Genomic DNA, 27,565 nt, shown 5'->3' with positions numbered 1-27,565 from the left:
TTACTTGTGCCCCAAGTTACTCGGACTTCTTGTTATCAAAGAATTGTCGTGGATGGGTTAAAGTCCAATTAAGTTTTTTTTTCTTGCCTTGCGAACAAGGACTTTCAGTTCATAGTCTTGTGCATTCGAATGGAGGGAATCCGATTCCCTTAAGTCATTTACTGGGTTCTTGATTGATTTTAATGATAGCATGTCCACTAAACTAATCTGATTCAGATGCAAATGGAACTCTTATAATGGGAAAATAGATGGAAATGCCTTGAAAACATGTTGGAGAAGACATTAAGCAATAGATCTATTAACTTATAAAACATACAAAGAGCTTTGAGCAAGATTTAACCTTGTCAGGCAAGGTTGAACTTCTTGCAATCACTTCTCTTTCGAGTTTACAGGGTTTATATGCTAAAAAGGGATGGATGGTAAACAAGTTTACACAAGGGAATCGTTACTATGTCATTAAGGATGATAGCAGAGCTTCTAAACTAGACAAAAGATGGCTTTTGTAAGGGATGATCCTGAAAATGATTGAGATCTGGGTTGATTACAACTTTTAGATGCAAATCTGGCTTGAGAGCAGAGTTTGTATGTTTGTTTATTTGATTGGTTGAGTATCATTGTCTCTTGGCCCTTTTCCTCCTTTTATAGGTAGATTAGCCCGACTGCAGTGGCTTTGCTCTTGCTCGAAAGCACTTAAAGGGTAGTGAATCATCAATTTTTTTACTTCTATTGCCACTGAAAAGTGCTCTTGGGCTGATTGTGAGTTAGTCCCTATCACTTGTCATTTAAATCATAGGCACATGGCCTAAGCATTAATGGGAAGACGCCAACTCATCTTTGGGCTTGATGTTGGATTTCAGGCAAGTCATCCTTTTATCGGCATCTCTAGGCTTCTACGCATTTACAACCCAATGTTCAAAGATTAACCCAAACAGATTAGAATTTAATTTTGATTTACAAATTTCTGATAAAACCTCAACAAGAAATTAGGAACTTGTGTTTTTTTATTTTTTTTATTTTTTGTCTTCTTTCTTCTGATTTTTTGGGTTTTCATCTGGGTTATTTTATGAACATGCTCCATTTATTTTACGCTTGGTTTCGTGTACCCTGCAGCAATCAAATAAATAACCTTACAGAACCAGAAGCCACTGAAATGGCGAGTGGCATATATGTTTATTTCTATGTTTTCAAATGTGGGTTTTAGATATTTTTCTTTGTTTTGGTTAATTATGGAATTTTGGCTCCCAATTTCTTAAAACTTCAGAATTTTTTTTGCTATTTAGTGTGAGAATGTGGGTCCAAGATTGGATTCTTCCAATTTCTGGGCAGGGAAACACAGGGTGGTGAACCAGTAGCTGGATATCAACCAAGGACTGATTGCGGGAGGGTTCAAGTTTTCCGACGTGATTGTTAATTGCTGTAATTTAATCATTTTGAGTTGTTATTTTTTATAATTTTGTTTTGTAGGAATTATTGTTAATTATTATGTTGAATTTCAGGCACGAAGTAAGTAAAAGATTCGATATTTTCACTCTAGAGACTGGATGGGATTTCTGTAGCCATTATAGGGTTCATAAACAAGCATAACACTATCTAAAACGAGATTCCTTCTGAGGTAGTACTCCATGTTTGCTAATATTGCTCTTCTTTACTGATTTCGGTTGACATTGTGAATGTAATTTACTTTTGAATGCTTTTCGGTACAAATTTAGTTTTGAATTTTGGGTTTGCCTGTATATGAATATATGCACTTGAGAGTTTTGAGGAATCACATATCTTGCAGCGGAACGCGGGCGTTTTTGCTAGCGAATACGAAAGGCTTTTATTTCTTGAACTTTGCCCCTTGCTTGCCAAAGTCGAGTCATGTCACTCCATTTTTGTCTATTCTGTCTCATGAATTCTCTAATTGATTTGATGCTTAAAGGGCCTCATTTTACCTGGAGAAACAATTACAATTGGGATGATGAGGGCTTCTCAATCAAATACGGTTAGATCATGCCACGTCTGGCCAGAAACGACGATGAATTAGTTAGGGGTGTCTAGGCACAATTTCGAACATATAGAGTCGTCTGGAGTGATCACTTTTACAAGGTACATTTGAAAACACAAGATCTCAGAACTAAATCTATCGTCTCTATGTGTACATAGACATTAGACAATAATAATCTACGTGTAACCGTAACATAGAGAAAGCACACTAAGCAGTGCAATCCGAGACTCAAGATACCTTTCTACTGTTGGTTGAGAGGTCCTTCCGAAGCCAGAAGTTTACAAGAAACGAGTCCATGATAATCTTGCATCAAGAAAATTTTCTGTCAGTTGAAGGAAAGAAAAAAAATAACAAAACAAGATGCATACGACTGGAAAGGCTGTAAGGACAACCTGATTTAAGTGTGCTGCAACACAAGGAAGAACAAGTAAACCGGATTCTCCCAGTGCACCACCAAGTTGCTCAACAACAGCCACCATTACGGGCAGGGTTTTCTGCCATAAGTATGCCAGCCTCATCAATAACATTAAAGAAAAGACGTATGTATTTCTTCCTAGTTCGTTGCTTCTTACAAAGACAAAAGTTGATAACTATCCTAAATAAAACGTCGTTTTGGCCCACAAGAGATCCCAGATCAAGTCACATCTTCACCAAGGATGGGGAGTTCAACAGTTGGAGGGCAAACATAATTCATAGTGGTCAGAGAAAGTAAAAAAAGTTTAGAAGGAAAAAGAAATGCGCAAGGGCTTGAGAGGATAGATGTACACATGTCTCTCACCTGGCTTGCAACAAGGAGAACTGCAGTGGCATTTTCTTTCTTGGAAAACACTGATCGACTGCCACCAGAGAGAGCTGAAACGCCCTTTACCGCAAGTGCATTAAAGACGAAAAAGCTGATGTGCAGAAGTCTGCAAGTAAATGCATTTTTTCAGCATATGTCAATGCATTCAGCCCATCAATTTATTAAGACGCCTATCTAGAGAATGCGAAATCCAAATTCATCACATATTTTGCTTTTCTCACCCATAATAGTCTGGCTCTTTAGAACATCTTCAGACGATTTATGTCCAACAAATCTACTCAGTTCAAACACACCGTGGGATTTAAAGATATTGCATACAAAGGCAATCAGAAGATCATAGAGTAACATTTTTTTGGATTCATTATTGTTTAGAAGAGACAAACCTTTTATTTATGCTAACAAAAATTACACATCATTGGACAATGAGGTACGCTTTAAGAACATACAAAATTACACATCGTTCGACAAGGAGTACATTCTAAGAACATATAAAAATTGCACATCATTTTTTTTTTATCAATTCTACAATCTGTCTATGATATCAATTCCACAACTTGGATGCATGGTAAATATAAAGTCCAAGAATTGGATGCATGGTAATTGTTAATTCCAAAAGCAACTTAATAAAAACAAACTAAAGGAGCACAAATTGGCACTTCTACTATTATATTAAAGCATTAATCTAGTGATAACACAACAATACAACGATATAGGGTGAATTTCATACATTCCCATTCCAATAGCCACAAGAAAAACTGGAGGTTTAACCATCAACAGCAGTGACCTGGACCTGCTAACTTGTATCCATGGCACCTGAATAACCAACATGCTGTCACAAGTTTACAACAGTTGTACTTTAAAAATGAAAAGGAGACAAATGTGTCCTACAAGAACCAATGACGATCAGACAAATTTCCCAAAAATTTTAAAGAAAAGCTTCAGCAATGATCCTTACTCTAGAGGGTTTAAACTAAAAGAAGCAAAGATGTCTTACAAGTACCATTGAAGACCAGACACATACCCAAAATTTTGAATTAAAGCTTCAGCAAGGATCTGTACTGATGCAGTGCATAAGGGGATTTTTCATGAAGGCTTTTGGTATTTTGGTGTTTGGCAATTCCATCTATAATTATTTGAGAAAATAAAAAATATATATAAACCAGGGCATTGTCCTTACTAGACTGAGGAAGATTGCACTGAGCTTAGAAAAAAGCTTCCGGTTTTGATCAACAAAGTCTGCAACACCTGCAATACACATTTAATGAGAACTAACAAAAGATACAATGCTTACACTTAGAGATGACGAAAAGAGTGAGCACGTGTGAATCTCAGAAATCATCCTGCTTGTTTAAATAAGAGGTTAACCATCCTGCTTGTTATATCCAAATGCAGGCTAGATTCGTGGCTATTTCATTTAGAAGGATCCCTAGTATCAGCTGAGTGTGTCTGGTATGTCATAGACTCTGAGGCTAAGGTTTGAAGGTGAGAGATAGCCCTTAGAAATTTCCGATCCATGTAGATGGATATCTCTAAATTCAATGCTGAAAATTCCAGTCCTCTTCGCCGATGGGAGCAGGCCTTTGGCTTGCCAATGTAAAATGTTAAGATTCTTACTGATTCTTAGCCTCTTTTTAAGAGTAGAATGTTTGGAAGACTTTTTATACATTCAAGTGAAGATTTGAAAATTTTAAGACTTATGTAGTTAGTCACTACGTAGGACAGTAAGTTTTGAGTAGTTTTAATTCGTAAACGACTTTTGTAGACTCTTAAGTTCCAGAAATTAAAGTTATTAAAATTATTGTCCATCTAAAAACTCAGAGACTAAGTGTGGAATCTCCATTCTAGTATGGTATGTTAAGCATATAATTAATAATAGGGTGCTGGGTCACAGTTTGGATACTTTTTTTTTATATGAATACAGTGTACTCAGTGTATATATTCGTGTATGTATGCATGTACATAATGTATGTGTTTCATTATGTATGTCTGTATATATATATAAGCAAGTTAATTAGAATGAGACTGATCCATTCATCCATATTGTGCCTCAATTTTAGTACTCATAAACTAGCTACTTCAGTGATAAATGCCATTTACCTCCCAAGCTTCATATTAACTTACTAAAAAAGATTCCATACAGTACGGAAAAAAAAACTAAAACAGAGAAGCCAATATGGAATACTCACCTCTGAAGGATTCTCGACAAATCTGTTAAGGAAAGGAACAAGAAGTAAGTATGAAAGCAATAAAAAACCAGAGGATGGAATAGACGTTTTGACATCAAAATCAAAAAGACCATAGTCATGATTAAAAACTATCGGAAATGTATTAAAATTACTTTCACACACTGCCATAAGAAAAATGAATATAACACAAATGTATGCTTATTGAAGGTATGTTTACCAATTAAAAGGTCAGTTTTGTTCGAAACACTGATATGAAAGGCATTTCCTTGACAGTATAAGAAGAAAAAAAATAGATTACCTTCCCCAAGATTAGAGGGATCAACAATGTGAGAACGAGACTTTTAAACAGCTGCTTAGTCGGAATAGATACACCAACTCCATCGGCTATGAACTTTGATATAGAAAATGGAACCTAGAAGAATACAATATTAGCATATGCTTAACGAGATCAAGTAGAGCACTAAATTATTGCTGCAAGACATACAGAGAAAAATTCTGTTCACAATCTGGTACCAAATTTATATGTAAATGAAAAGATAAAAGTGAGAGTACAGGGGACTCTCAAACTCACAATTAAAATTCCTAACAGGTTAGAAATCACAGTCATTGCAAGAGCAAGGGCAGAATTGGCTCCGGCAAGCTGCATTCAAAGAACACAAACCTTTAGCTAAGCCCCAAACCTAGTACATGATGCAAAAAGCTTAGCAAAACAATGCAAAATGTTCAAATAAGATCAAAGACAAAGGAATTAGCATACCTGAGTAAGCGCCACTCCACTTGATAATGTGGTTGGCATACAGCAAAATAGTGCAAGCCCTGCAACAGTAGAGAAACTACTATATGGTTTATAAATTAAGCTTCAGAGATAAAAGAGGAATGAATCACCATTATGTAAATCCCAAGCTAACTCACGCAACAAAACAAGCATTTTCGAATCAAGCAACCAGAAACAGGGTCACATAATATTTTGAGTTTAAGCTTAGTAGGAATAAGTAACCCTAAACCCTAAAATCAATCACCTAAAGGTTTCGTTATCTTAGGTCGAGTTGAAGCCATGAGCAAAACATAATCATCAAAAATATGTTCTAGAAAGGAGGTATTTTTCTAAATCATACCAAAGAAGAGAAACCTTTCCATCTTTCCACTCTTCTGTCGAAATATGGAGCCTGAGTAAAACTCATAATGCAATTCTGTCTTGTTTGCTAGGAAAAATTTTGAGGGACAGTTCTGTAGCTTGAACCAAAGCAAGCCCTTGAAATTTTGGTGGGTTTCGCTAGGTTTTCCCTACAGAATCTCAAATATCTGTTCAAATATTGGGCTAACTTAAATGAATTGGTTTATCTAATTTAACACTACTGATTGGGCTACCTTAGTTGATTGGAGTGCCAATTTTAAGGAACTTTTCATTGGCTTTTTTTGTTTTGTTTTATTTATTATTGTGGAGGTATACAGTGTCATGTCTATTTTACTTTTATTTTTTAAAAAGAAAGCAAATTCCATTATGAAATTTGATACATAAAAGGCACAAAACTTATTAGCAATTTGATTCAGCATTTCTTAAGCATTTTAAGCAACAATACTTAGATAACATCTGCCCTCTTAAAGGATACTATAACTGATCTGAGACACAAATTCAATTGGCATACCTCTAACAAACTCTTGAGGTTGAAGCTGCAGTTGCAATATTACCCTCGAAAAATATGGAGTAAATAATAGAATGGAGACCTGAACCATGGAAACTATTACCAATAAGATAACAGATTGGCTAATTGAAGTGATATTCATAATTCTAAGTTTACAAATGATCAAGGATTAATAATATGATAAATATTGGTCAGGTCAGCATAAATGCATCAATGCATCAATAAAAGGTAAATGCACGTGGTATCCAAAAGTCACAGTTTAAGAATGATCACATATCAGCTAGCAAAAGAAAAAGAAAAACTAAATCCCACAACTTAAAGAAACAAAAGAAAATAAATGAGCTCTCTTTTATGAGATCTCGCCCCAACAACTTTTCACCAGTCTACATTGATATGCGTGCATATAAGACTACGTAACTTGTTGTAAGAGTAAGAATCAACTGATATCAGTGAAAACCTGAAGTATGCTATCCACATGACATATGCGTACTACGTGCTTACATAAATGAAATAGCATGGTATGATTTTAGACCACAACATGCAAGAATGTTTTAATAACGCTGTCATGCGTTCCTCTATTGCTTCCCAAGATCTAGAGGAACAAAACCATGTTTGTACTACATATTCTATTGAATCATACTTGATCAAGAAAGAAGTTTCCAAAGTAACATATAACTACATAAAAAACAGACTTCTATAGACACATTACCATGAAATGGGTGCTGTATAAGAAATGTACTACATCAATCTTTCATAATCTGAATCTAATCAATTTAGGGTTAACATACTAGCCCAAATATTCCGACAGGCCATGCTTCTGCAGCTGCAACAATTTCTCCAGTGTGCAAGGTCAACCCTACGCAATCACATTAAACAAATTAGTCCATAATTAGCGGCATAAACTAAACAAGCATCAAACACACTGTAACAAGAGAAAGGCAGAATTGTAAACCTGAGATGATAAAAATCCCAAATGTGCTGAATTTTGACAAAGAATACGTATCAGCGAGACAACCTAAACTAGGATTTGCAATCCCTAAAGCTACTCCACCAACAAGAGCTGCACATAGTATTACACAACAAACACATATCAGTAGATAATACATAACAACACATGAAATGTGGCTGTAAAAGAGAAGCAAAAAATCTTCAACCAAACAGAGTTAGAAAACACCTAAGGGAAGAAAATTATTCGCCAGAAAATTCGACAAGGGTTTAGCCCAATTCAAGCTCTTCACCGAACCCGAATGCCGGTGAGGTTTGTTTCCATTACCATCTTTCTGAAACAGCATTCATAATTCTTTAAATTGATTGAGAGTTAGGCAACATTTCAGTTCAGGCACCAAATTATCAAGTCCATTTACACAACGAAACATCAAGACGAGGCAAAAATTAGAGTTCTTAGTTTTGGGTTACCGAACAGAGCTCAATGAAGTAAAGAGAACCTGATCGGGGTGTTGGCAGGCTTTGACGGGGTTCGAAATGCTGCGGCTAAGTCGATGATTGAAGCGGAACGCGGCATGTATGGACGGAAAATGTGGGAGCCGGTGAGCAAACGGCAGCGTTTGGGCGGGTGGGGGTGTGAGAATTAGGGCTTGGATGGTTCCCGCCATGGAAATAACCGCACAAGTCAAAACGGGTATGCTTTTGTTCTTTTTGGTATCAGAATGAAAAACACGGGTGACGCACGGAGGAATTTAGTGCCCCCGTTGAGGTAGGAGGATTCTGTCTTATTTCCATCTCTACTAAAATGGTTACGATTAAACTACGTTAATATTCTATATTAATTTGTTTATAAAAATAAAAAGAATAAAAAACAAAGTGTGAGAGAAGAAAAAAAAGAAATGAGAATAAGAAAGAGAGAATCTTACTCTTCCGTTTATGAAGGGAGGAGCTTGAGAGCTCGGGGATGTTTTGGTTTGATTCGCGCCCCTTTTGTTTGCCAAAATTGAAAATTAAACTGAAATTATTTAGTTTTGATTTGGTTCGGTTTTTTTATTTTTCAGTTTAATTCAGCTTTTTTATTAGTAAGATTTGAATAAAATATTTAAATAAAAAAACTGAAATTTGGTTTTTTGGAAAGAAAATGAAAGAAATGCTAGCTCTACGCATAATTGCTACATCTAAGAAATTAAGCTTCTTAACAATTGATGACAAGCTCCTTCTCAACGTACGACGTTAGTCTCTCGATCACCAACTTAAAGCAAGGTTAGTCTCTCGACGCATGCGACGTGAATGATACTCAACAACAGAGCCAAAGCTCAATAAGCACAGGATCAATGGTCAAATGCACCGAATGGTAACATGTATTAAAATTTTAGATGACTTAGGCTGATTTAGTATTACTGTGCTTTGAAAAAAAAACTACTTATGAGAATAAATTCATTTTTACTACTTTACATTTTCAACTTTTTTTACCTAAAATTATAAAAATAAGCTATTTTTAAATGTTTATCAAACATCTATTTAAACTTAATCCTTTTTTATATCCATTTTTTATAAAAAAAAAAAAAAAAAAAAAAAAAAAGACCTCAATACCAGTACTGTCATAACCGTTTTAAGCAAAAGAGGAAACGACATAGATTGGGAAGGCACGCACTCTGGCACTGAGAGGGAATCCACAATCCCAGAAGAAAATTGAGAAATGGCAGCGATAACTCGACTGCAGCAAATGCAATTCCTCCACTCTCCTCTCACCCTCAAGCCTTCCGTACTCTTCCCCAACCCCAACCAACTCCGCCGCTCATGCCCCCGCACTTTCTCCACCGCTCCTATCCTCTGCTCCTCCAACTCCCCTCATCTCCCCCAGGTCTCCTCTCTCACTCTCTCTCTTCACAATTGATACCTAATGATATGCAACTGTATGTATTTGATTTTGTCTTGTGTGGTGTGGGCAGAGCTCGGTTTCTGCAGCGGGAGCGAATGCGTCAATCGTTGGGGATCTGCTCGACTACCTCAACGAGTCTTGGACTCACTTTCATGCTACCGGTACTAACTACTCTCTCATTTTATGTTATTTTATGTATTTTATGACAAATTTATTCGTAAGAATCTGTTTGGTTACTGAGAAAATTAAGGGAAGGAAGGGAATGGAAAAGAACAGTATAAACTCCGTGGCATTTTCATGTGCATCTGCTAGGATATGGATAATAAGAAAAACTGGTCCTTAGATATGTTTTCGAGATTCCAAGTTTAGTTGAACATATTTACTTTTGAATTCAAACAATCGAAATGTGCTCAAAAGCAAATCAAGTTCATCAATTTTGAGGCTTAAATAGATTATTGAAACTTGAAAGTGCCGCTCCATTAGATTAAATTAGTTTTTTAGCTCAATCCTAATCCGTATCCCAACCCACCATCGCCACTTGGGCTAACCCTAAGGGTTTATATATGACTTAACTGTTAAGTATTAGGTATTAGCTTTGATCGAATTACGAGGCCGACGATTGCTTATATTTTGAAGAAAGAGGAACTGAATTTGTTAGGTGTATGGTCTTAGTTTTGTTCTGATTTAGGATTTGGTCTTCTATGCAGCTGAAGCGAAAAAACAGCTAATTGCTACTGGCTTTCAATTGCTGAGTGAGAATGATGAGTGGGACCTGAAGCCTGGTGGACGCTACTTCTTTACACGGAATATGTCTTGTTTGGTTGCATTTGCCGTTGGAGAGAAGTGAGTGAAACAGCACTACAAGTTGAAAAATAGGATAATGGATTAAGAATCATCAGCACCTATACATTGCTCCTAACATCGTTGAGTATGTGACTAGTTACATTTCGGTGACGCAGGTTTATAAATTGTGTAACCGTTGTTGTTAACTTCTGGATTTTTGTGTGCCCATCATTTTCTTTTGACATTGATTGTCCATCACTTCTCTCATTGAATTGTTTTTATAATAATAATATAATCTCTGCCCAATGCCTGTAATTTCGTTTATTGCTTCGAATACAGCTCAAGTCACTCCTTTCTTTTCATTTTTCGTTGCTACGTTTAGTTTTGTAGTTCTACATGATTGGCACTTGATTAATCAAAAGTTACTCTTAGTTTTTCAGGTATAGTGTTGGTAATGGTTTCCATGTGATTGCTGCACACACAGACAGTCCGTGTCTAAAAGTAAAGCCAAGATCTGCATCATCCAAGTCTGGTTATCAAATGATCAATGTGCAGACATATGGAGGTGGTCTCTGGCATACTTGGTTTGATAGAGACCTAAGTGTGGCAGGCAGGGTGATATTGAGAGGCAGCACAGGCTCCTTTTTGCATAAGCTTGTCAAAGTGAAGCCACCTCTGTTACGAATACCGACACTGGCCATTCACCTTGACAGGTTAGAAAATGCTTCTGTAATGCGTAGTTCTTTTCAGTTTGGTTTTTTTATTTTTTGGATTGTGCTTATGGAGACCTCTTTTTATGTCGTTCACGTCGGCCCCAAAAATCTTAGGATTGGGGTTGTATTTAACACAATACGTTGAAATTAAGCAAAGCTTATTTATTGATATCCCCGATAAGTTACAAATATGTACATATACATGAGTCAAAATAAACAAACAAGAGGGAGCCTTCACAAAGGTTGCTTAGGAGAAGTCTCAACAGTCGGTAGAGCCCCAGAAAGAGAAGGCACTGGAGGAGGATCATTCGGAGCCTCAGTACTGGACAGAACCTTAGAAGGAGAAGGCATCAGAGGTTGATCATTTGGAGCTTCATTACGCGGTACAGCCCCAGAAGACGAAGGCAATAAATGTCTTTGGAACAAACTCACAAATCTCTGATGATCAAGTAAAACCTGACCATCAAATTCCTTCATCTGGTCAAGCTTCCTCTTCATGTTTGTAGCATAGTCATGTGCGAGCCAGTGCAACTGTTTATTCTCATGCTTGAGCCCTCTAATCTCCTGTTTGAGACTCATCACTTCAGCCACCAATGATTCAACTTGGCGGGTTCGAGCAAATAGGCGTTTGGCCATATTAGACACAGAACCTGCACACTGAACACTGAGAGCCGGAGAATCCTTAACAGCCAACTCATCAGACCGTTTGGAAAGTAGTCTGTTATCTTTGGGAGTGAGAAGGTTCCTAGCCACCACCGCAGCGGTCATATCATTCTTCATCACGGAATCCCCAACGGTAAGAGGACCAGTAGGGGAGACGAAGGATGGGCGCCATATGTTGTCTGGAGAAGGCGTGGCTGCCTCTTCAACAAGGTTCAAGTCAAAACGACGGTCGGAGGGGCCATACATTTTCAAGGGTGTTGAAGAGAGAAGAGGTCGGACAAATCAAGATCTTAGAAGTGCAAGAATGGAGCTTCTACTGGTGGAGATTCAAGTGTGCTTTGGAACTTAATGCCAGCCTCTATAAAAATCTGCACTCGACGGAGCTTCAGAAATCGAAGAGGCGCCTGCTCAGAAATCGAAGAGGCGTTTGCTTTCTCAAAAGTTGGGCTGCTCAGAGACCACGAGGGTCGATCTCAGAAATCGAAGAGGCGTTTGCTTTCTCAAAAGCTGGGCTGCTCAAAGACCACGAAGGCCGATCTAAAAAATCGAGGAGGCGCTTGCTTTCTCAAAAGCTGGGCTGCTCAGAGACCACGAGGGCCGATCTCAGAAATCGAAGAGGCACCTACTTTTCCAGCCTTGTCAGCACCTGTCACACGCACACTCAGCTTTGCGGAAATTATGGGCATTCTGTCGAAGATTTCTGGTGAAGTAGAAAGTACATGAATCTTACTGTTCAATCACCCACTTCCCACACGCAACATTAGCTCATGGGTACCACAGATAACTTTGCCAAAGTTCTCTGACAAAGTTGAGACACGTGAAGTTTGCAGTTCCCACTACATCGCTCTGACCAAGAAGGGTAAAAGAATAGCAAAGAAACAGCACTAACAAAGTTTAGACACATAAATTTTGAAGGTCTAGCTACTATATTATTACCCACAAGGGTAAAGGAACAGTACCACTGCTGGATAATTGGAAAGTCCCTGTGTGTCAACCTCTGTGCTTCGTGGCAAGGTAGACTAGCAAACATGCCCAACCTTTACTCACATTCGAGAAAACACTCCCAACAAGATTGCTTGCTCCAAAATCGAAGAGGCAACGCCCTCCGAATCTCGAGAGCCAGACTCCCAACATGATTACTTTCTCAAAAATCGAAGAGACACCGCTCTCCGAACCTCGAGAGCCAGACCCCCAGCAGGATTGCTTTCTCAAAAATCGAAGAGGCATCGTTCTCCGAATCTGAAGAGCCAGATCCCCGACAGGATTGCTTGTTCGAAAACCGAAGAGGCACCACTTTCCCAACTTCAAGAGTCGGATCTCCTTGGATAAAGCTTGTCTGTAATCTTCACACGCAACATCAGCTTTCCAGATACCACAGACCACTTTTTCAAAGTGCTCTGACAGAGTTAAAACATGTGAAGCTAGCAGCTCCCATTACCGTGCTATGACCAAGCAGGGTAAAGGAATAGCATTACTACTTGTTGTTAGGGAGACTCCTATATATGTCGACCTCCATCCCCAACGGACAGGCAGACCTGCAAAAATGCTCAACCCTTCCTCATATCTAAGAGGGCACTCCCAACGAAGCCTTTCGAAATATTCAGCTTTCTTTCCCCCCGATAATACCTCTGCAAACAAGTTATACTAGAGCAAGAATATCTCATATCATCAGGGTTAAAAGCAAGAGTATCCCATATCATGCTTTTTCCCTGTCTTTTCCTTTGGCCTTGTTCTTACCTTACAAGACAAGGAGAAAGAGAGCAATCAGTCAGCACTTGGAATCAAGCTTCCAGTCAGGAACTGACTACCTGGAACCCCTTACCTGATTACTTACCTGGCATTGCTCTCGAGTACTCATCTTCAACATCTTATGCTTCCAGGGAAGATACCGCATCTGCCTGAGGAACAAATAGGGCAAGTGAGAAGGATACAAGGAAGCATGTGGAGACAAGCGTAACAGCACACGTGCCGATATATCCACTACTCTGTCAAAAGCAAAAGTATCCTATATCAGCAGGGTCGAACGTACTCTAGATTTGATTGACTTGTTTTGACCCTCAAATTCTTCAGTCGACCTTATACTCTGGAGGAAACCAGAAAACCCTCCAGCCCAGTTCAAGAATAAGCCTGTGGAAAGTTACTTCTTCAAAAGCAAAAGTATCCCTTATCATCTCTTCTCATTTTTCTTCTCTTTATCCTTCATGCTGCCTGCAAGATAGGGAGAATGTGAACAATCAGCTGGAACTCGAAATCAAAGTTCTGATCTGGGACTGATTGCTTGGAGCTCTGATTGCTTACCTTGTCTGTCACCTCTTTCAGTAGATCCCCTAGCTCGGCGACTTGGGGGACTCCTACTACATGGTTTGTATCGCGCTTGACCAAGCCTGAAACTACAAGTAAGCTTCAAGTGAAATTGATACATTACCTTGTGCATCTCCACCAGTTAAAGATACCACCCCTGGATGGAGGAAGAGTACTTCCAGAGAAGATGTCACATCTACCTATGAGACAAATAAGGCAAGTCAAGACGATACCACACTCCGGTACTTAGAAGTTTCGTGATTACGAGATCATTCTCCCACAATATTTCCTAATGTCGTTTGTACTAAATCATTCACTTGTACTCACTAAAGGAGAGCTTGAACCCATGTACACTAAACCCTTCACAATTAATGAGAACTCCTCTATTCCGTGGACGTAGCCAATCTGGGTGAACCACGTACATCTTGTGTTTGCTTTCCTATCTCTATCCATTTATATACTTATCCACACTAATGACCGGAGCAATCTAGTGAAGATCACAAAAAGCGACCGTTTTCGCTACCTAGGATCTATCTTGCAAGAGAACGGAGAATTAGATGGAGATCTCAACCGTAGAATACGAGCTGGATGGATGAAGTGTAAGAGTGCATCCGGCGTGTTGTGTGACTGTCGTAGGCCACTGAAGCTCAAGGGAAAATTTTATAGGACGGCAATAAGGCCAGCGATGTTGTATGGCACAGAATGTTGGGCGGTGAAGCATCAACACGTACACAAAATGGGTGTAGCGGAGATGAGGATGCTTCGTGGGATGTGTGGGCACGTGAGAAAGGATAAGATTGGGAATGAGGATAGGAGTAGCCGAAATTGAAGGAAGATGAGAGAAAATCGGTTACGGTGGTTTGGACATGTGCAAAGAAGGCCTACTGACGCTCCGGTTCGAAGATGTGACTACGGGACAGAGGTTCAGGGCCGAAGGGGTAGAGGAAGACCTAGGAAAACTTTGGAAGAGACCCTAAGAAAAGACTTAGAGTACTTGGATCTAACGGAGGACATGACACAAAACCGAGCGCAATGGCGTTCTATGATTCATATAGCCGACCCCACTTAGTGGGAAAAGGCTTTGTTGTTGTTGTTGTTGTAAGTTTTTGAGTTGTGACAAACTTTTACTATTTGTCAATTGGAAGACAGTTCAATAACTTAGCTTTAAGTAGTTATAGTGGAAGCGACATTGTGATTTACAACTATAGAAGTAGTGTGTGACTAGTCTTAAGGCTTTCTAGCAGAGCTATTTGTCATGCAGATCATCTTACTGTTTTCCGTTTGCTTGTTTAGCACAATAAACAAGGATGGATTTAAACCGAATGTAGAGACTCAACTTATTCCTTTACTGGCGTCCAAACTAGAAGAAGCATCTCTGGAGACAAAAGAGAAAAGTACCACAACATCTTCGAAAGCTAATCATCATCCATTGCTCATGCAGGTATTTGTTTGGTTTTCTACAATTAGTTGGTAAAGCCTCAAAGGTATCTTTGAAAAGTATAGGCTGGGATATTCTATCCATTAGTGTTTGCGGCTTGGGTAATATGTAAGCTTGCAATTTCCATGTATCTTCTGTAATGTGACTGTAATTGGAAAATGAGAAAAGCTTATTTATGTTAATCTAGAAGACTAAAAGCATATTGTTTCGCAATTTTCAAGTGTTTATTCAATACAATAATTAAAAGATATCATTTGAAATGGAAAAAGCAAGCAGTACTGCAATGCTTATCGGAGTTGTACATCATCAGTGCTTCTGCAGTTATCTCCATCTTTTTTTGGACACGATTGGTAGAATACAAAGGTATCTTTACAACAGGACATTGCAGGAAATTACTATATTCATAACAATGTCACTGGTTTTGGACATGGGAATGCATCTTTTATGTATCGTTTTAATGCAACTGTTAGAGGTAAAAAGACTTTTCAGTCATTTTAGGATAAGACATTTAGTCTACATCACTGTCTAATCTCTGAAGAGTAGATGTGCTAAAACCATGAGACTAAATAGTAGTGGTATTTATCTATAAAGAATTAGATGATGTAAAATTATGATGTTTGATGTGGTATTTTGGGAATTTCCATATCAAATGACCAGAAAGATCCAGTTTTCATTTTTGACTTATATCACAGAATCACAGATATATATCGATGTATTATATGAATTATTGGTCACATCTTGTGCACAAGTGAACTCTTATGTTTCTATGTAACATTGTAACTTTTTAAATTTATCCATTTCTGTGGTCATTGTTAAGGTAATGGTGCACTTGTTTTGGGTGCAAGACACATTTCTATAACACAGCTGTGATTTTCAGGTTTTATCAGATGAGGTCCATTGTAAAATCGACGACATAGTGAGTTTGGAGTTGAATATTTGTGATACCCAACCAAGCTGCCTTGGAGGTGGAAACAATGAATTTATTTTTTCAGGAAGATTAGATAATCTTGCCTCAAGTTATTGTGCGTTAAGGGCTCTCATTGATTCGTGTGAATCACCTGGTGATTTAGCAAGTGAACATTCTGTACGAATGGTTGCCTTATTTGACAATGAAGAGGTATTTCCTTCATCAGAAGTTCTCACAGCATGAATTTTCCTTTATCCTGATCCCAGTACTTTATGTTCTGTATTCATATGCCTCTAAGGATAGTTTCTGTGCCTCACATCTTCTCCTTCTTATGCGAAACTAGTTTGTCATTATCTGCCATTGTGACAATGTAAAATTTGTTGAATGACTAGAAAGTATAAACATATATTGTTATAAATGCAGAGTGTACCCTGCAAAGGTATCCCTCAAATACTTATTTGAGGGATCCCTCAATTGAATCTCCCTCTATATAGTATGTATAATTTGTATATGTAGAGTATGTTTCTTGTGATGCCCCTCAATGTCATTGGTCACATTAACTTCACAGTGTGGTTGACGTTTTCAACAACTTGCGATGGTCTACAACGCTCATGACCTCCACAAAAGTAAAATGCTTGTGTGGCATGACCACACATGCCACACTATGGAAAGAGAGTATTTACTTTCTTCTGTAAAGTTTCACAATTGAATATTCTATCTTCACTTTATCTTGTTGCTTATTTAAAATGTGGTATTGTGGACTGGCCAGCTTGTGAGCAGCATGTTAAGTAATAACACCAGGTATCACTGCTTGTCAGATGTCTGTTAGTATCATTCTGGTAGTTCGTATTTCTACAAGGATTACTCATGCTGTATTTATAGATGATGGTAATCTTACTTGTGCATTTTCTCTTGCCATTACGGCCAGTTCACAGATTGTATCTTCATCTCTTCTTGTTTAGGTTGGTTCAGGTTCAATTCAGGGGGCTGGTGCACCAACCATGTTTCAGGCTATGAGACATATAATTAGTTGCTTAGCTGACAAGTACATTGGTGAAGGTGTTTTTGAGCGCGCAATTCGCCAATCATTTCTTGGTATGATTGAGTCACGCTGTTACAAAGCTAATCTTATTCTTTTGTGACCAGTATCCAGCTTCTTTTCTTCAATTTTTTTGTTCTTAATGTGTCAACAGAATTTCTAAGTGTATATTTGGGATTTTTTCGTAATAGTGTCTGCAGACATGGCTCATGGAGTACATCCAAATTTCATGGACAAGCATGAAGAACACCATCGGCCACAAATGCAAAAAGGTCTAGTTATCAAGCATAATGCAAACCAGCGCTATGCTACTAGTGAAGTCACATCTTTCATTTTCAAAGAAATTGGCAAAATCCATAACCTTCCAACCCAGGTATTTACTGCTGGGGGCCCAGTTTGTTTAAACCATTTAAGAATCTTGCATTAAATAAGTCGAGTAGAGTAGTTGCCCTTTTCTTTGGAAACTGACCTTATGTTTTGTGCTATTCATGTACTATACTAACATCCTCATGGAGAGAAATTTATTAATTTTCCTTTATTGAATGACCAACAGAAGATTACTTTCTGGAAGTATATTTACATATTGCTGACATATTACAGTAAAAAACTGAAATCCACGCCACAAACAATCTCCAAAGATAACTAGTAATTCCATGTTGAAAAAATAAGGATTTCCTTTTCTAAATGTAAAGCTGCCTCCTTGCTCTCATCCCTCTTTAATTTAGTCTCCTTTCTAAGATAGCATCATAGATCAGGTACATCACTCTAAAGATAAATCCTATTTTGGAATTCAATTTATAGCATATTGTCATGAGATAAAAATGATTTCATTGACACATTATTGTAAATAAAGAATATTGAGTGGTTTATCTCATTGGTTATCTTTGACATTCTTTACCTCAGAAATCTCAGATAACACTAATTTAGCTCATAGCATTTTAAGTACTTTATTTTTTTCCCTTTAGGAATTTGTGGTGAGAAACGATATGGGATGTGGATCTACCATAGGTCCCATACTAGCTTCGGGGGCCGGCATTCATACTGTTGATTGTGGCATTCCTCAGCTTTCTATGCACAGGTATCAAAAGAGAGTAATGTGATCTCAAAATTTTGATGCCGACTGATATATTTAATTATGAAGTTTAGCTGACTCTGTATTTTCATTATTGATTTCACTCCGACGAGCTTCATTTATTTCATATTTTCATGTCGTGGCATATCTTTTGACAACTCTAGTATTATTAATCGCAACAATTTAGCTGAAAGATGTTTGTTAAAACCTTTACTAATAGTAGATTATAGGATTGAGAATATCCCACTGGTATATTGGATTATATTTGCTAATGGGTAGATAACTGAATACCACTGGGTGGGGAGTGACTACTTTTTTCTTTAGAAAAACAGACTTTTGGAGAAGTTCCTTAAAACCTTTACAGAGAGTATTTACCTGGGAATTTAAATAGCCTACAGTTAGTTGGATTATGTTTCTTATTTATTAAGATACTACCATTGGTGCAACTACTAGTAGTCTTGCATCACATTTTATTTCAACAGTGAGCCTCTCTCTCACCGTGTAACGAAAGAAATGCAGCTACTAAACTAGTAAAGTGAAATAATATTGTTCAGTTGCTGTCTTAACAATAAAAGATAGGCTAATATTGTACATCTGCATATTAGCGCTCCTTTATGCGTTGAGATATAATGTGACAGGACTTATCACCAAGTATCACTGTTGTTTTCTTTATTTTCATCTTTAACTGCAGTGTGAGAGAGATTTGTGGGAAGGAAGATGTAGATATTGCGTACAAGTACTTCAAGGCGTTCTACCAAACTTTCTCAAGCATAGACAAGGAGCTGGATGTAGATTCGTAAGTCGCATTTTGTAACTCTCTTGATTTTATTATTCTATTCTCTATTCAAGAATACTTTTTTCATCACATAATTTTCAATCCAAAATGAAAATTTGTTCAAGATGGGCCGAGTAACAAGACTTTTTTTTTTTGTTTGGGGAAAGGTAACAAGAACTGCAACAGTTAGCACAGGATGGGGGGATTATATCTGCTAGGCAAGTATGTGTGCCCGGCTAACCCTTATTGCAACTGGTGGAATCTGAGGAAGCAGAAGTAACATCAACGTCAGAATTCGGGCTTGGTTTTGAGCTGCCTCTAGAGAGTTTTTGCTTGAGCTCCGATAACAAAGCCTGATTCTCTTGGTTGAGCACTTGAGCTTTCTTCCTTAGCATTTGATTTTGTTGGATTATACGACTGTTTTGCAAATATATCTGCGAGTTGAGCTTCTCCATACCGATTTGCGCCTATTGTCCCTGAAATAATGAAACAGATTGGTCATGTCAAGTATATATGGTAGACAACGGATACTAAACTTTTCGGTTTCTCATCACAAATGGAGAATAAAGATGATCCGGGCTGGGCATAGATGAAATAATGTTGTCGGAGAAACAGAGTGATGCAAAACGAACCTTGTTTTCTTTAATGCAGAGTATCAAAAGAGGCAAGAGATGTGGATTCTAATTTGTATTCGAGTATAAATACTGTAGTTTTGTGTACAGGGATAAAACAAGCACCCCAAACCCACGCGAATAACTTGACAAGAAGCAACACCCATCCGCAAAGCTCCCCTTTGTCTGCCTCTTTCGTGTACATGAACTTGATTTTAACGTACTTTATTAACTGATTTTCCCCCGGTGTCGGTGTGCGTGAGAGAGAGAGAGAGAGAGAGAGAGAGGCTTGTATAAATAAAGTTAGTGAAATGCACGTAGAAGAGGTGAGCAATGCACGTGAGGGTGACTTTTGTGTAGTTTTAGCAACGTCAAGAGTTGAAGAAAATGTGAGAGATTCCGCCAGCCAGCAAAAGGTGAGTTAGAACTCAGAACACCATGCTTTTGCATGTGAGGCGGAGAGGAGTGAACTGGGCATATTGAACCGCAAACCAAAAGCCAAAACCGAAACCGAGTTCAGACCAAACCAGACCGGTTGGTTCTTGTTTTATTTCGGTTCTAAAACTGAATCGGTATTCTCCTAATGCCCGAGAATGAATATTCATCCACACAAGAAAGTGCTTCACTTTACAGGTAAATTTTTATGTTGTCTCATAAATTTGGGTACTAGTAATTCATAGCTTTCCTTCGAAATTAGCTACCGTTTCATCCTCCATGAATAATTTTCGGAAATAAAACTCCACCACACGCAATCTGGTGTAACCAAATCCACGAATGTGGTTCCTACAACAACTGCTTATTTGAACTAGAAATTGTTGCACAAGAAGCTGGGAGAAGAGAGCGGTGCGAGCATGCACAAGGTTTGCTGAAACCGTAAGTGGTGGGCGAAGGAATTGTAGATACTTCTTGTACGAGTGCGCAGACAACACATAAACTGGGAAGAATGAAACCTAATTCTTACTACCCCCGTAAGAAATTCAACAACTTTCTCTGGACTGATGTTTCCACTGAATAATTGTAAAGGCATACAAAACAAAAGCAAACATGTACACATCGTCAAAATAAGCCTCTAGTGTACCCAACACTGCCTCGACTCGTAATGAATGCAAACATTTAGGTAGCCACAACCAACATACTCGTAAATTCATATGATACATACAACGGCACTGCAATGGAACTCAGAAAACAACTAGGACGGTGTTTCTAACAAAGGGTAGCCTTCACAATACCATGCCTAGATAGCAGACAATTTCACAACCGCAGTCCCTCAAGGGTATTAGAAATGCTACAACATATTTATGAATTTAATAAAAACTGTATTAAAAGAAATAACTACAGAGCAAAGTGTCGTATGATACATGATGCAGAATTCCTTTTTTTATTTTCCTGCAGATTGTTCAAGTAAAGCATTAAAGTTAAACTATGAGATCTTTTGTCAGGACAACCTGGACGCAGATCAAACTTCCCAAAAGCATAGTTTCAGTGTATCCTCCAATTCAGACTCCCTCTGGCTCTTATTTGTGCTTTAAGACAGCAAAGAGACGTATCGATGCTGCTTACTCTTTTAAGTAACCAAAGCCTGCATACTAAAACCCAAAACGATTTGGTTAAGCTTTAATCATATATATATATATTATATGCAAATGAGGCGAGGTGATCCAAGGAGAACTAGTTGAAAACTGGAAATTAATTGCTAACTGTGCACCTCAACATCTTATATCTAAATTGCGGGCTGTGATGCAAGTGCACAATTTGGACTGTCCAAAAAACATCACTCTGGGCGCGTGTGTGTGTAGTGTCTACGCGTGCACAAATGTGTGAATCTTAATAGTAGCTGGAGAGCATACCTTCATCCAAGCAGAGACATACTTTCTCAGCTCTGTTTGAATTCTTCTAAATTGTCTTCGTCATCATAGGGTCACAAAGCTCTAAAGAGAGCTTATTTAGATATATTTCCAAACCCATGGAGCTTCTTCATTTTAGATATATTTCCAAAACCATGGAGCTTCTTCATCATCCATCACTGATGGAAGAAGCTTCCGTTGGAACCAAGGAATGGGGGGAACAGATGATGTCTGTGTCCATAGAAATGATCCCATCCACTCAACCACACCTTGGCTCCCTATGCCTGCACTCCTGCCATCTGAAATATGTGCGGCTCTCGCAGCCCAGTATAATTCATGCTCGACATCAAGCAGGCAGGGTGCAGGCACAGCCCCTGCCCTCACCGGGGCCGGGCTAACCCAAAACTTGCATCAGGTTGCTGTTGATGAGACTGTAAAAAAAATAAACACAAGCACCATATTCCAAGCAGTCAAAACAAGTGAAACCTATTACTTGAGAAACCTTGAGTGAATATAAGCAAAAACACCACAATTTTTTTTTCATTGCATCAACTAAAAATGCACAACTGCTCTAAAATTGCAATTTATGCATACTTATGATATGCATTTAGATGATATAACGATGAGTTTTGTACACACTTGTGCAATTACAATGAAGTAGATAGGTAGATCAGGTGGAGAGTTACGAATACAGGATGCAAAAGAGCCAACCTAAATATTTTATAATAAAAATTAAAAATAAAAGGAATCTGTCCAGCACCCCCAAATCAGAAATGTGCTAATGCAGTAGCAAATTGGAAGTACCTCAAACCATGTTTGGAAAGTGGGGAAATAAAAAGCTGGATTTTTTTTTTCTTTCAAAAGTACCTCTTCAACAACAAATTGATAAGACTAATTAATTGACTATAGAGAAGATAGCTGTTGAATTGGCATACCTGTGAAAAAGGTTGGTGAACATGTTCATGAGGATGGACATAGGGCATTCCAGGGCGCTGACCAGGATACTGGGATGAATGTAGATAAATGCCAGATGTAGATCGTGCACCAACATGATTTGGATTGAATGGTGTGATTATGGTCTCCGGATGGCCATACCCAATTCCTGCAGGAGGCGATGGTGGAACCCAAGGCCCAGGTAGATGCTGCGGAAGAGGACGAGGCTGATGCTCAGTAGAAATCTGAGGCCTGTGAGCAGAACCAAGTTGAGGAAATTCGGTGTTGTAGTTCAATGCAGGTGTATACATAGGCTGGATGGTGTATGGGCCACCACTGAATCCAAACCGAGGATCAAATCTTTGCATGTACCTGCAAAATATTTAATCATAAACTTTGGTTAGCTATAAAATAGAAAAGACCAAATAAACTTGGAGCTAAGCTCAAGAACAGTTTTCTGGTAAGGGTTACATGGAAACTAGGGGGACTACAAAATATTACACCTTTAAGTTCTAACTTTGTTGGATTCTATCAACTTGCAGCATTCATTAAGGATAAAGTTGGATTAAAAATGAACATAGGAGGTAAAGTATCAGAAGGCAGATGTTTAAGAGTTTGAGCAATGTAATGACCAGATCATCCAAAAAGATCACGGTCACCATAAAGGACAGGCTTCAATACTGACAACAATAGCAATGCTGATAAGGAACCATATTATGAATGGATAGAAAGATCATATTTTCTTTTGTTTGTTTTTTTCTAAAAAGAAAAGAAACGGATGGGTAGCTTAAGCAAACAGAGCAAAGCAAATAGAAAAAGACCATAAAAACAATTATGAGACAAGATTTCGCCTCCAAACACAAAAAGATCGTGGTCCCCTAATGGATGAAAGGACAGACTTCAACAACAGTAACAACTTTGGAGGAACAATTGCATACCAAATGAATAAAATCATGTCAGTAGAAAACAGACGTGGTAGCTTACCCACATAGTAAAACTGGATGCCATGAAAACAATTATGAGATAGGATTTCATCTCCAAACACTTTTCTTAAGAGTAAACAAACATTATCCCATTACCAAATGGAAGAAAAAAAAATGCTTTCCTGCCATGATATTTTCTTAAAAAAAAATAGGGAGAAGAATAAATGGTCACTACAGAAACTGTAAACCATACCTGTCATAGCTCCTGTCATAATCAGGGTCCTTACAGTCAATCTCACGATCCCTAAATATAGCTACCCTATTATTTGGTCTGTACCTCCCAACCGGCTCCTTCTCTGGCCTACTTCTAGCTGTTCTACTGCTACTTGTTGAAGACTCAAGTAAACCCCTACCAGAGTGCAAATCAGAAACACTTGATTTATCTTCCACCTTTGGCATCACCAAGGGAACATGTTGTGGGGTATCCTGCTGTTTTGGTTCACTTTCTGATTTCCCACTTGGACTGCCACTCATACTAATACTAGAGTTAAATATTCGTGCACGAGCCCTGTTATACTCCTCTTTCCGTTCTTCCACACTTTTAGCACTGTTTGCCTTTAACGAGTTTGAGTTTGCACTGTTTCCACCCTGTGACCATTTTTGTGGCCTCTGTTTTATTGCAACCTTAGTAACACCGCCGTCTTCTGATGGTAAATTAACAGGGATGTCTGCAAGGCGAATCAGAGGGAGTCGACAATCAGGAGTTTTACGGACAATAATTCTGGAACCAGAGCCATCGGGTAAATTATTATCTAATAAAACCATTGACTGAAGCGAATAATGTTGAGCCACACGATGTGCAGCCAAGCGTAAATAAGAAGTGGGCAACTGCTGAAACTCTAGTTGCTGCTGAATAGGATCACGGATAAACTTCTCCACATCTTGCTCCATTCGTAAAACTGCACAAGAAGATATCTATGAATAGGGTTTACTGTAGTTAATCCAAACAAGACAGCACATCCTGATGGATAATAATTATGATAAAATGGCCATGAGGACAATAAAATATTGCAAGAAAACTAAGGTTTACTTCTAGTTCATTCACCACACTCGTTAAGAAGTTTGTATAGGAAATTGAGCAAATTTCCCTCTTTTCAGTTTTACCAGAACTGACTCACTTTTTCTATTACAACAAAAAACCATCCTACTACTCCATCTTCAACCCTGAAGACCTACCAAATTCTCCCATAATTGCACACAAAATTCATGTCAAACATTCCAATTTGATTAGGTTTGGGATCAGCAAGGTTTGATAAGGTAGAACTAGTAATCACTCTTTCACCTTCAAGATCTACTAAACCCTTTTAGAAACTAACACTAGCTAAATGAATGAAATTTGAGGCTGTTTTGATGTGAATGTGCACTAAAAGATAAAATAAAACGGAGCACCATTTCATGAGTTAGAACTTAGAAGGCATATTATAGCAAGTAATCTTCATCTCTATAGCTTTCCGAGAAAGTATAAAAGCTCAAAACTATATCAGCTCAAATTATGAATGGAAGTGTTCGTAATCACTCTTTCACCTTCAAGATCTACTAAACCCTTTTAGAAACTAACACTAGCTAAATGAATGAAATTTGAGGCTGTTTTGATGTGAATGTGCACTAAAAGATAAAATAAAATGGAGCACCATTTCATGAGTTAGAACTTAGAAGGCATATTATAGCAAGTAATCTTTATCTCTATAGCTTTCCGAGAAAGTATAAAAGCTCAAAACTATATCAGCTCAAATTATGAATGGAAGTGTTCGGCCAGTACCTCATTACGTTTTCATATACATTCATTCCTGTTATTCATACATGATTAATTCACCCCACAAAGGTCATACATTTCAAAAGGGAACCTTTAAGGCATGGGCAGAAAAAATGCAAGCAATGTAGAACAGGCAACAAGTCACATACAACCCACATAAGATCATGGAACAAAAACTATAACGAATTACCCCAAATACAATCCACATTCAAATTCAATTTCGTCTCGAGTTTTCTTGAGAAACAAAAACATGAACATGAGCTTGGGGATGAACGCAAAGCTTACTTGATAGGCGCTCCCGAGGGTTTTGCAAGGCCTCGCGAAGGAACTGGTCGACCTGATTGACGGCATCCTCAGAAAACTTATCAGAAGCATCGGAAGAAGAGGAAACCAGAGGCGGGACGTCGTTGAGAGTTTGCGGGGGCTTGGAATCCTTGTTGGAGGAAAGCATCAGGCGTTTCATGGCCTCGTCCAAACCGGTGACCTCCCATGACTCCGGGGCTCCGAGATCCTCCGCCACAGAGCCCTCCATGGCCTATCGATCGCTCCCTATTTCTTTCTCTCTCTCTCTCGCTGGGTAAGTCAAAGTACGCGCAATCGAAAGGAGAAAGGGGAAAGAAAATCGACGCTAGGGTTTGAGGAAGGGAGGCGAACAATTCATCAAAGGACGTGTGTGTCCTCTGAGGCTGAGACTGAAACCCCAAAGAGATTTTGGGGTTTGGATTTCATGTCAGATTGGGGGTTAATCTAGGGTTTCGGAACGGGAAAGGGAAAGAGAGAGGGAGAGAGAGAGAAAACGAATGGAATTGCAGAGGAAGGGAGAGATAGGGTTTGAGTTTGACGATGGATTCCGTGTGTTTCTGCGAGTGGGTGAATTTTCTTTCACGCGTGACACGTGCCTCTTTTGGTTCCTTTTGCCTTTTTTTAATTCTTTTTAATAAAAATGGGTGTTGCTGCACTCTTGTTAGAGATGTCATATTTTCATAAATTACACAAAACTATTTTACTTTTGTCACAACATAATCTCATACCTTATACTTCAAATTCGTAATGTTATACCTCAAATTATGAACACAATTTCAAACTTCTGTTAAATTTTTTGTCAATTCAGCTATTAAATGATGACGTGTCATGAGTGTGACCTACTCATTTGCCGACTGAAATAAAAAATCAATTAATTAATAAATTGTTTATTTTTTATTTAACAATTAAAATTAATTAATAACAAAAATAATTTTGTAGGCCCCTCACACCATTCATTCACTCCTCGCCGACCTCCCTATCTCCGTCTTCAACCTCCCCTACTCTCCTAACACCACATTCAGAAGGACATCCTCTTCCCCTTTTGATGAGAAGTTCACCGGATTTGGGGCGAGGGATGTGAAATTCCTCGAAGGTGAGAGCTTTGTTGGGTTCCATGAAAACAGTTGCCCTCATGAACAAAGAAGTTCGCCACCGACAACTTCTCACTGTGAAATCTCAAGCTCTCTTCCTTTGATTGTCACGCTCAGATCCCAGGGTGCATCCAAGATCGACACGTGACGTCACTGGGCATCTGTTCATGTTCATTTGTCATGTCTAGCCTCCGGATATGAATATAACATAAATCAAAAGTTCAACAGTGTGGTAACTTTCTTTTGTATCACGGCTGCATGCGGTTCGTTGAAGAACCAATCTTAACGACAGAGGAGGATCATCGACATCAGGAAAGGGTAGAACCAAGAGGATTCAAAACGGGGAATCCTCGAATTCGATGAATTTCAACGCAAATTCAAGAGACATTGTCGGAGATGATGATGCAAAATCCAAAAGAGCACGACTGTAGGTCATGATTCCAGAAAAAGGGGACGGCAAAATCGTGGCCTTGGCTTCAAGTGAGGCTGGAGTTTTCTGGGTTGGGATGATGCCAAATGGCGTCGTTTTCTTAGGTTCTCAGGTGGGGCGGGATGTGTTCTAGTGCATTGCAACTCAGGACTCGCGTGGTGGTGCGGCTCAAACCTTACAGCTAGCTGGGTTTCGAAAAAAAACAGTCTAATTTTAAAAAAAAATCAATTTTAATTCAATCTGATAATTCAATGCATGATCAAAATATCAATTCACATAATCCAAAAATTATTAATATAATGCATACAAAATTTATGTATAATCTAAAATTCGTAAACGTAGAGTTGGGTTTACATATTGTGGTGAATGTTCATGCTATTAGGATTTAAAAAATATGGAGATAAAATTTGTTGTTTTAAAAGAATATGATTCAGTGATGATATTGATAAACTGATTTGTAACAAAAAATTTTGTTGCGTGA

General features: G+C 38.4%; 3 protein-coding genes across 7 annotated transcripts in view; 1 reads left to right on the top strand and 2 right to left on the bottom strand.

The window, feature by feature from the left end:
- Window positions 1–8,332, bottom strand: part of LOC114821674 (probable sodium/metabolite cotransporter BASS4, chloroplastic) — a 72,311-nt gene extending 63,979 nt beyond the window's left edge. Inside the window, exons 1-15 of one of the 3 annotated variants that reach the window (XM_029094719.2) lie at window positions 8,064–8,324; window positions 7,793–7,898; window positions 7,571–7,678; window positions 7,407–7,474; window positions 6,622–6,700; window positions 5,733–5,791; window positions 5,547–5,615; window positions 5,274–5,387; window positions 4,976–4,997; window positions 3,967–4,034; window positions 3,517–3,602; window positions 2,766–2,895; window positions 2,380–2,481; window positions 2,225–2,290; window positions 1,626–1,934 (exon numbers count right to left, since the gene is read on the bottom strand). In XM_029094719.2, coding sequence (XP_028950552.2) covers window positions 1,926–1,934; window positions 2,225–2,290; window positions 2,380–2,481; window positions 2,766–2,895; window positions 3,517–3,602; window positions 3,967–4,034; window positions 4,976–4,997; window positions 5,274–5,387; window positions 5,547–5,615; window positions 5,733–5,791; window positions 6,622–6,700; window positions 7,407–7,474; window positions 7,571–7,678; window positions 7,793–7,898; window positions 8,064–8,231 — 1,254 coding nt within the window. In that variant the 5' untranslated portion in view covers window positions 8,232–8,324 and the 3' untranslated portion in view covers window positions 1,626–1,925. Of the gene's footprint in view, window positions 1–1,625; window positions 1,935–2,002; window positions 2,291–2,379; window positions 2,482–2,765; window positions 2,896–3,010; window positions 3,603–3,966; window positions 4,035–4,975; window positions 4,998–5,273; window positions 5,388–5,546; window positions 5,616–5,732; window positions 5,792–6,621; window positions 6,701–7,406; window positions 7,475–7,570; window positions 7,679–7,792; window positions 7,899–8,063 lie in introns of those variants that run through there. The other 2 variants (XR_011573878.1, XM_070809485.1) reach the window with 2 other exon arrangements.
- An 836-nt stretch (window positions 8,333–9,168) lies between these two features.
- Window positions 9,169–19,820, top strand: LOC103426947 (probable aspartyl aminopeptidase). Of its 2 annotated transcripts, XR_003769396.2 has the most exons (12): window positions 9,169–9,427; window positions 9,516–9,606; window positions 10,153–10,288; window positions 10,669–10,941; window positions 15,199–15,346; window positions 16,221–16,460; window positions 17,213–17,345; window positions 17,481–17,662; window positions 18,255–18,367; window positions 19,053–19,157; window positions 19,304–19,501; window positions 19,630–19,820. XR_003769396.2 is itself a non-coding variant. In XM_029094712.2 (11 exons), exons 1-11 carry the CDS (start codon window positions 9,263–9,265, stop codon window positions 19,305–19,307), a joined length of 1,590 nt encoding a protein of 529 aa, XP_028950545.1. In that variant the 5' UTR covers window positions 9,169–9,262; the 3' UTR covers window positions 19,308–19,820. The 2 variants fall into 2 exon arrangements, 1 of the variants encoding a protein (XP_028950545.1); XM_029094712.2 differs by having other exon boundaries at window positions 19,304–19,820.
- A 1,222-nt stretch (window positions 19,821–21,042) lies between these two features.
- LOC103426912 (uncharacterized) lies at window positions 21,043–26,166 on the bottom strand. Of its 2 annotated transcripts, XM_029094714.2 has the most exons (5): window positions 25,546–26,166; window positions 23,701–24,406; window positions 22,527–22,896; window positions 21,595–22,022; window positions 21,043–21,333 (listed from the first exon to the last, which is right to left on the bottom strand). In XM_029094714.2, the coding sequence occupies exons 1-4, from the start codon at window positions 25,790–25,792 to the stop codon at window positions 21,972–21,974; spliced, it is 1,374 nt and encodes a 457-aa protein (XP_028950547.1). In that variant the 5' UTR covers window positions 25,793–26,166; the 3' UTR covers window positions 21,043–21,333; window positions 21,595–21,971. The 2 variants fall into 2 exon arrangements, with proteins under 2 accessions (XP_028950547.1, XP_028950550.1); XM_029094717.2 differs by lacking the exon at window positions 21,595–22,022 and having other exon boundaries at window positions 25,546–26,146.
- Window positions 26,167–27,565: the final 1,399 nt, after the last annotated feature.

This window comes from Malus domestica, chromosome 02, assembly GCF_042453785.1.
Source record: "Malus domestica chromosome 02, GDT2T_hap1".
Classification (NCBI taxonomy): Eukaryota; Viridiplantae; Streptophyta; class Magnoliopsida; order Rosales; family Rosaceae; genus Malus; species Malus domestica.
This window is presented reverse-complemented; position numbering and strand designations above follow the sequence as displayed.

What these genes read in the sequence shown, in the direction of transcription:
- LOC103426912 (XM_029094714.2), bottom strand. Translation starts at nt 25,792, where the DNA reads ATGGAGGGCTCTGTGGCGGAGGATCTCGGAGCCCCGGAGTCATGGGAG. An exon ending in CCCTCGGGAGCGCCTATCAA is followed by an intron (nt 24,407 to 25,545) that starts GTAAGCTTTGCG and finishes CTTCTTGTGCAG; the next exon opens with TTTTACGAATGGAGCAAGAT. An exon ending in TATGACAGGAGCTATGACAG is followed by an intron (nt 22,897 to 23,700) that starts GTATGGTTTACA and finishes AATATTTTGCAG; the next exon opens with GTACATGCAAAGATTTGATC.
- LOC103426947 (XM_029094712.2), top strand. Translation starts at nt 9,263, where the DNA reads ATGGCAGCGATAACTCGACTGCAGCAAATGCAATTCCTCCACTCTCCT. An exon ending in ACTCCCCTCATCTCCCCCAG is followed by an intron (nt 9,428 to 9,515) that starts GTCTCCTCTCTC and finishes TGGTGTGGGCAG; the next exon opens with AGCTCGGTTTCTGCAGCGGG. An exon ending in CCTCAGCTTTCTATGCACAG is followed by an intron (nt 18,368 to 19,052) that starts GTATCAAAAGAG and finishes CTTTAACTGCAG; the next exon opens with TGTGAGAGAGATTTGTGGGA.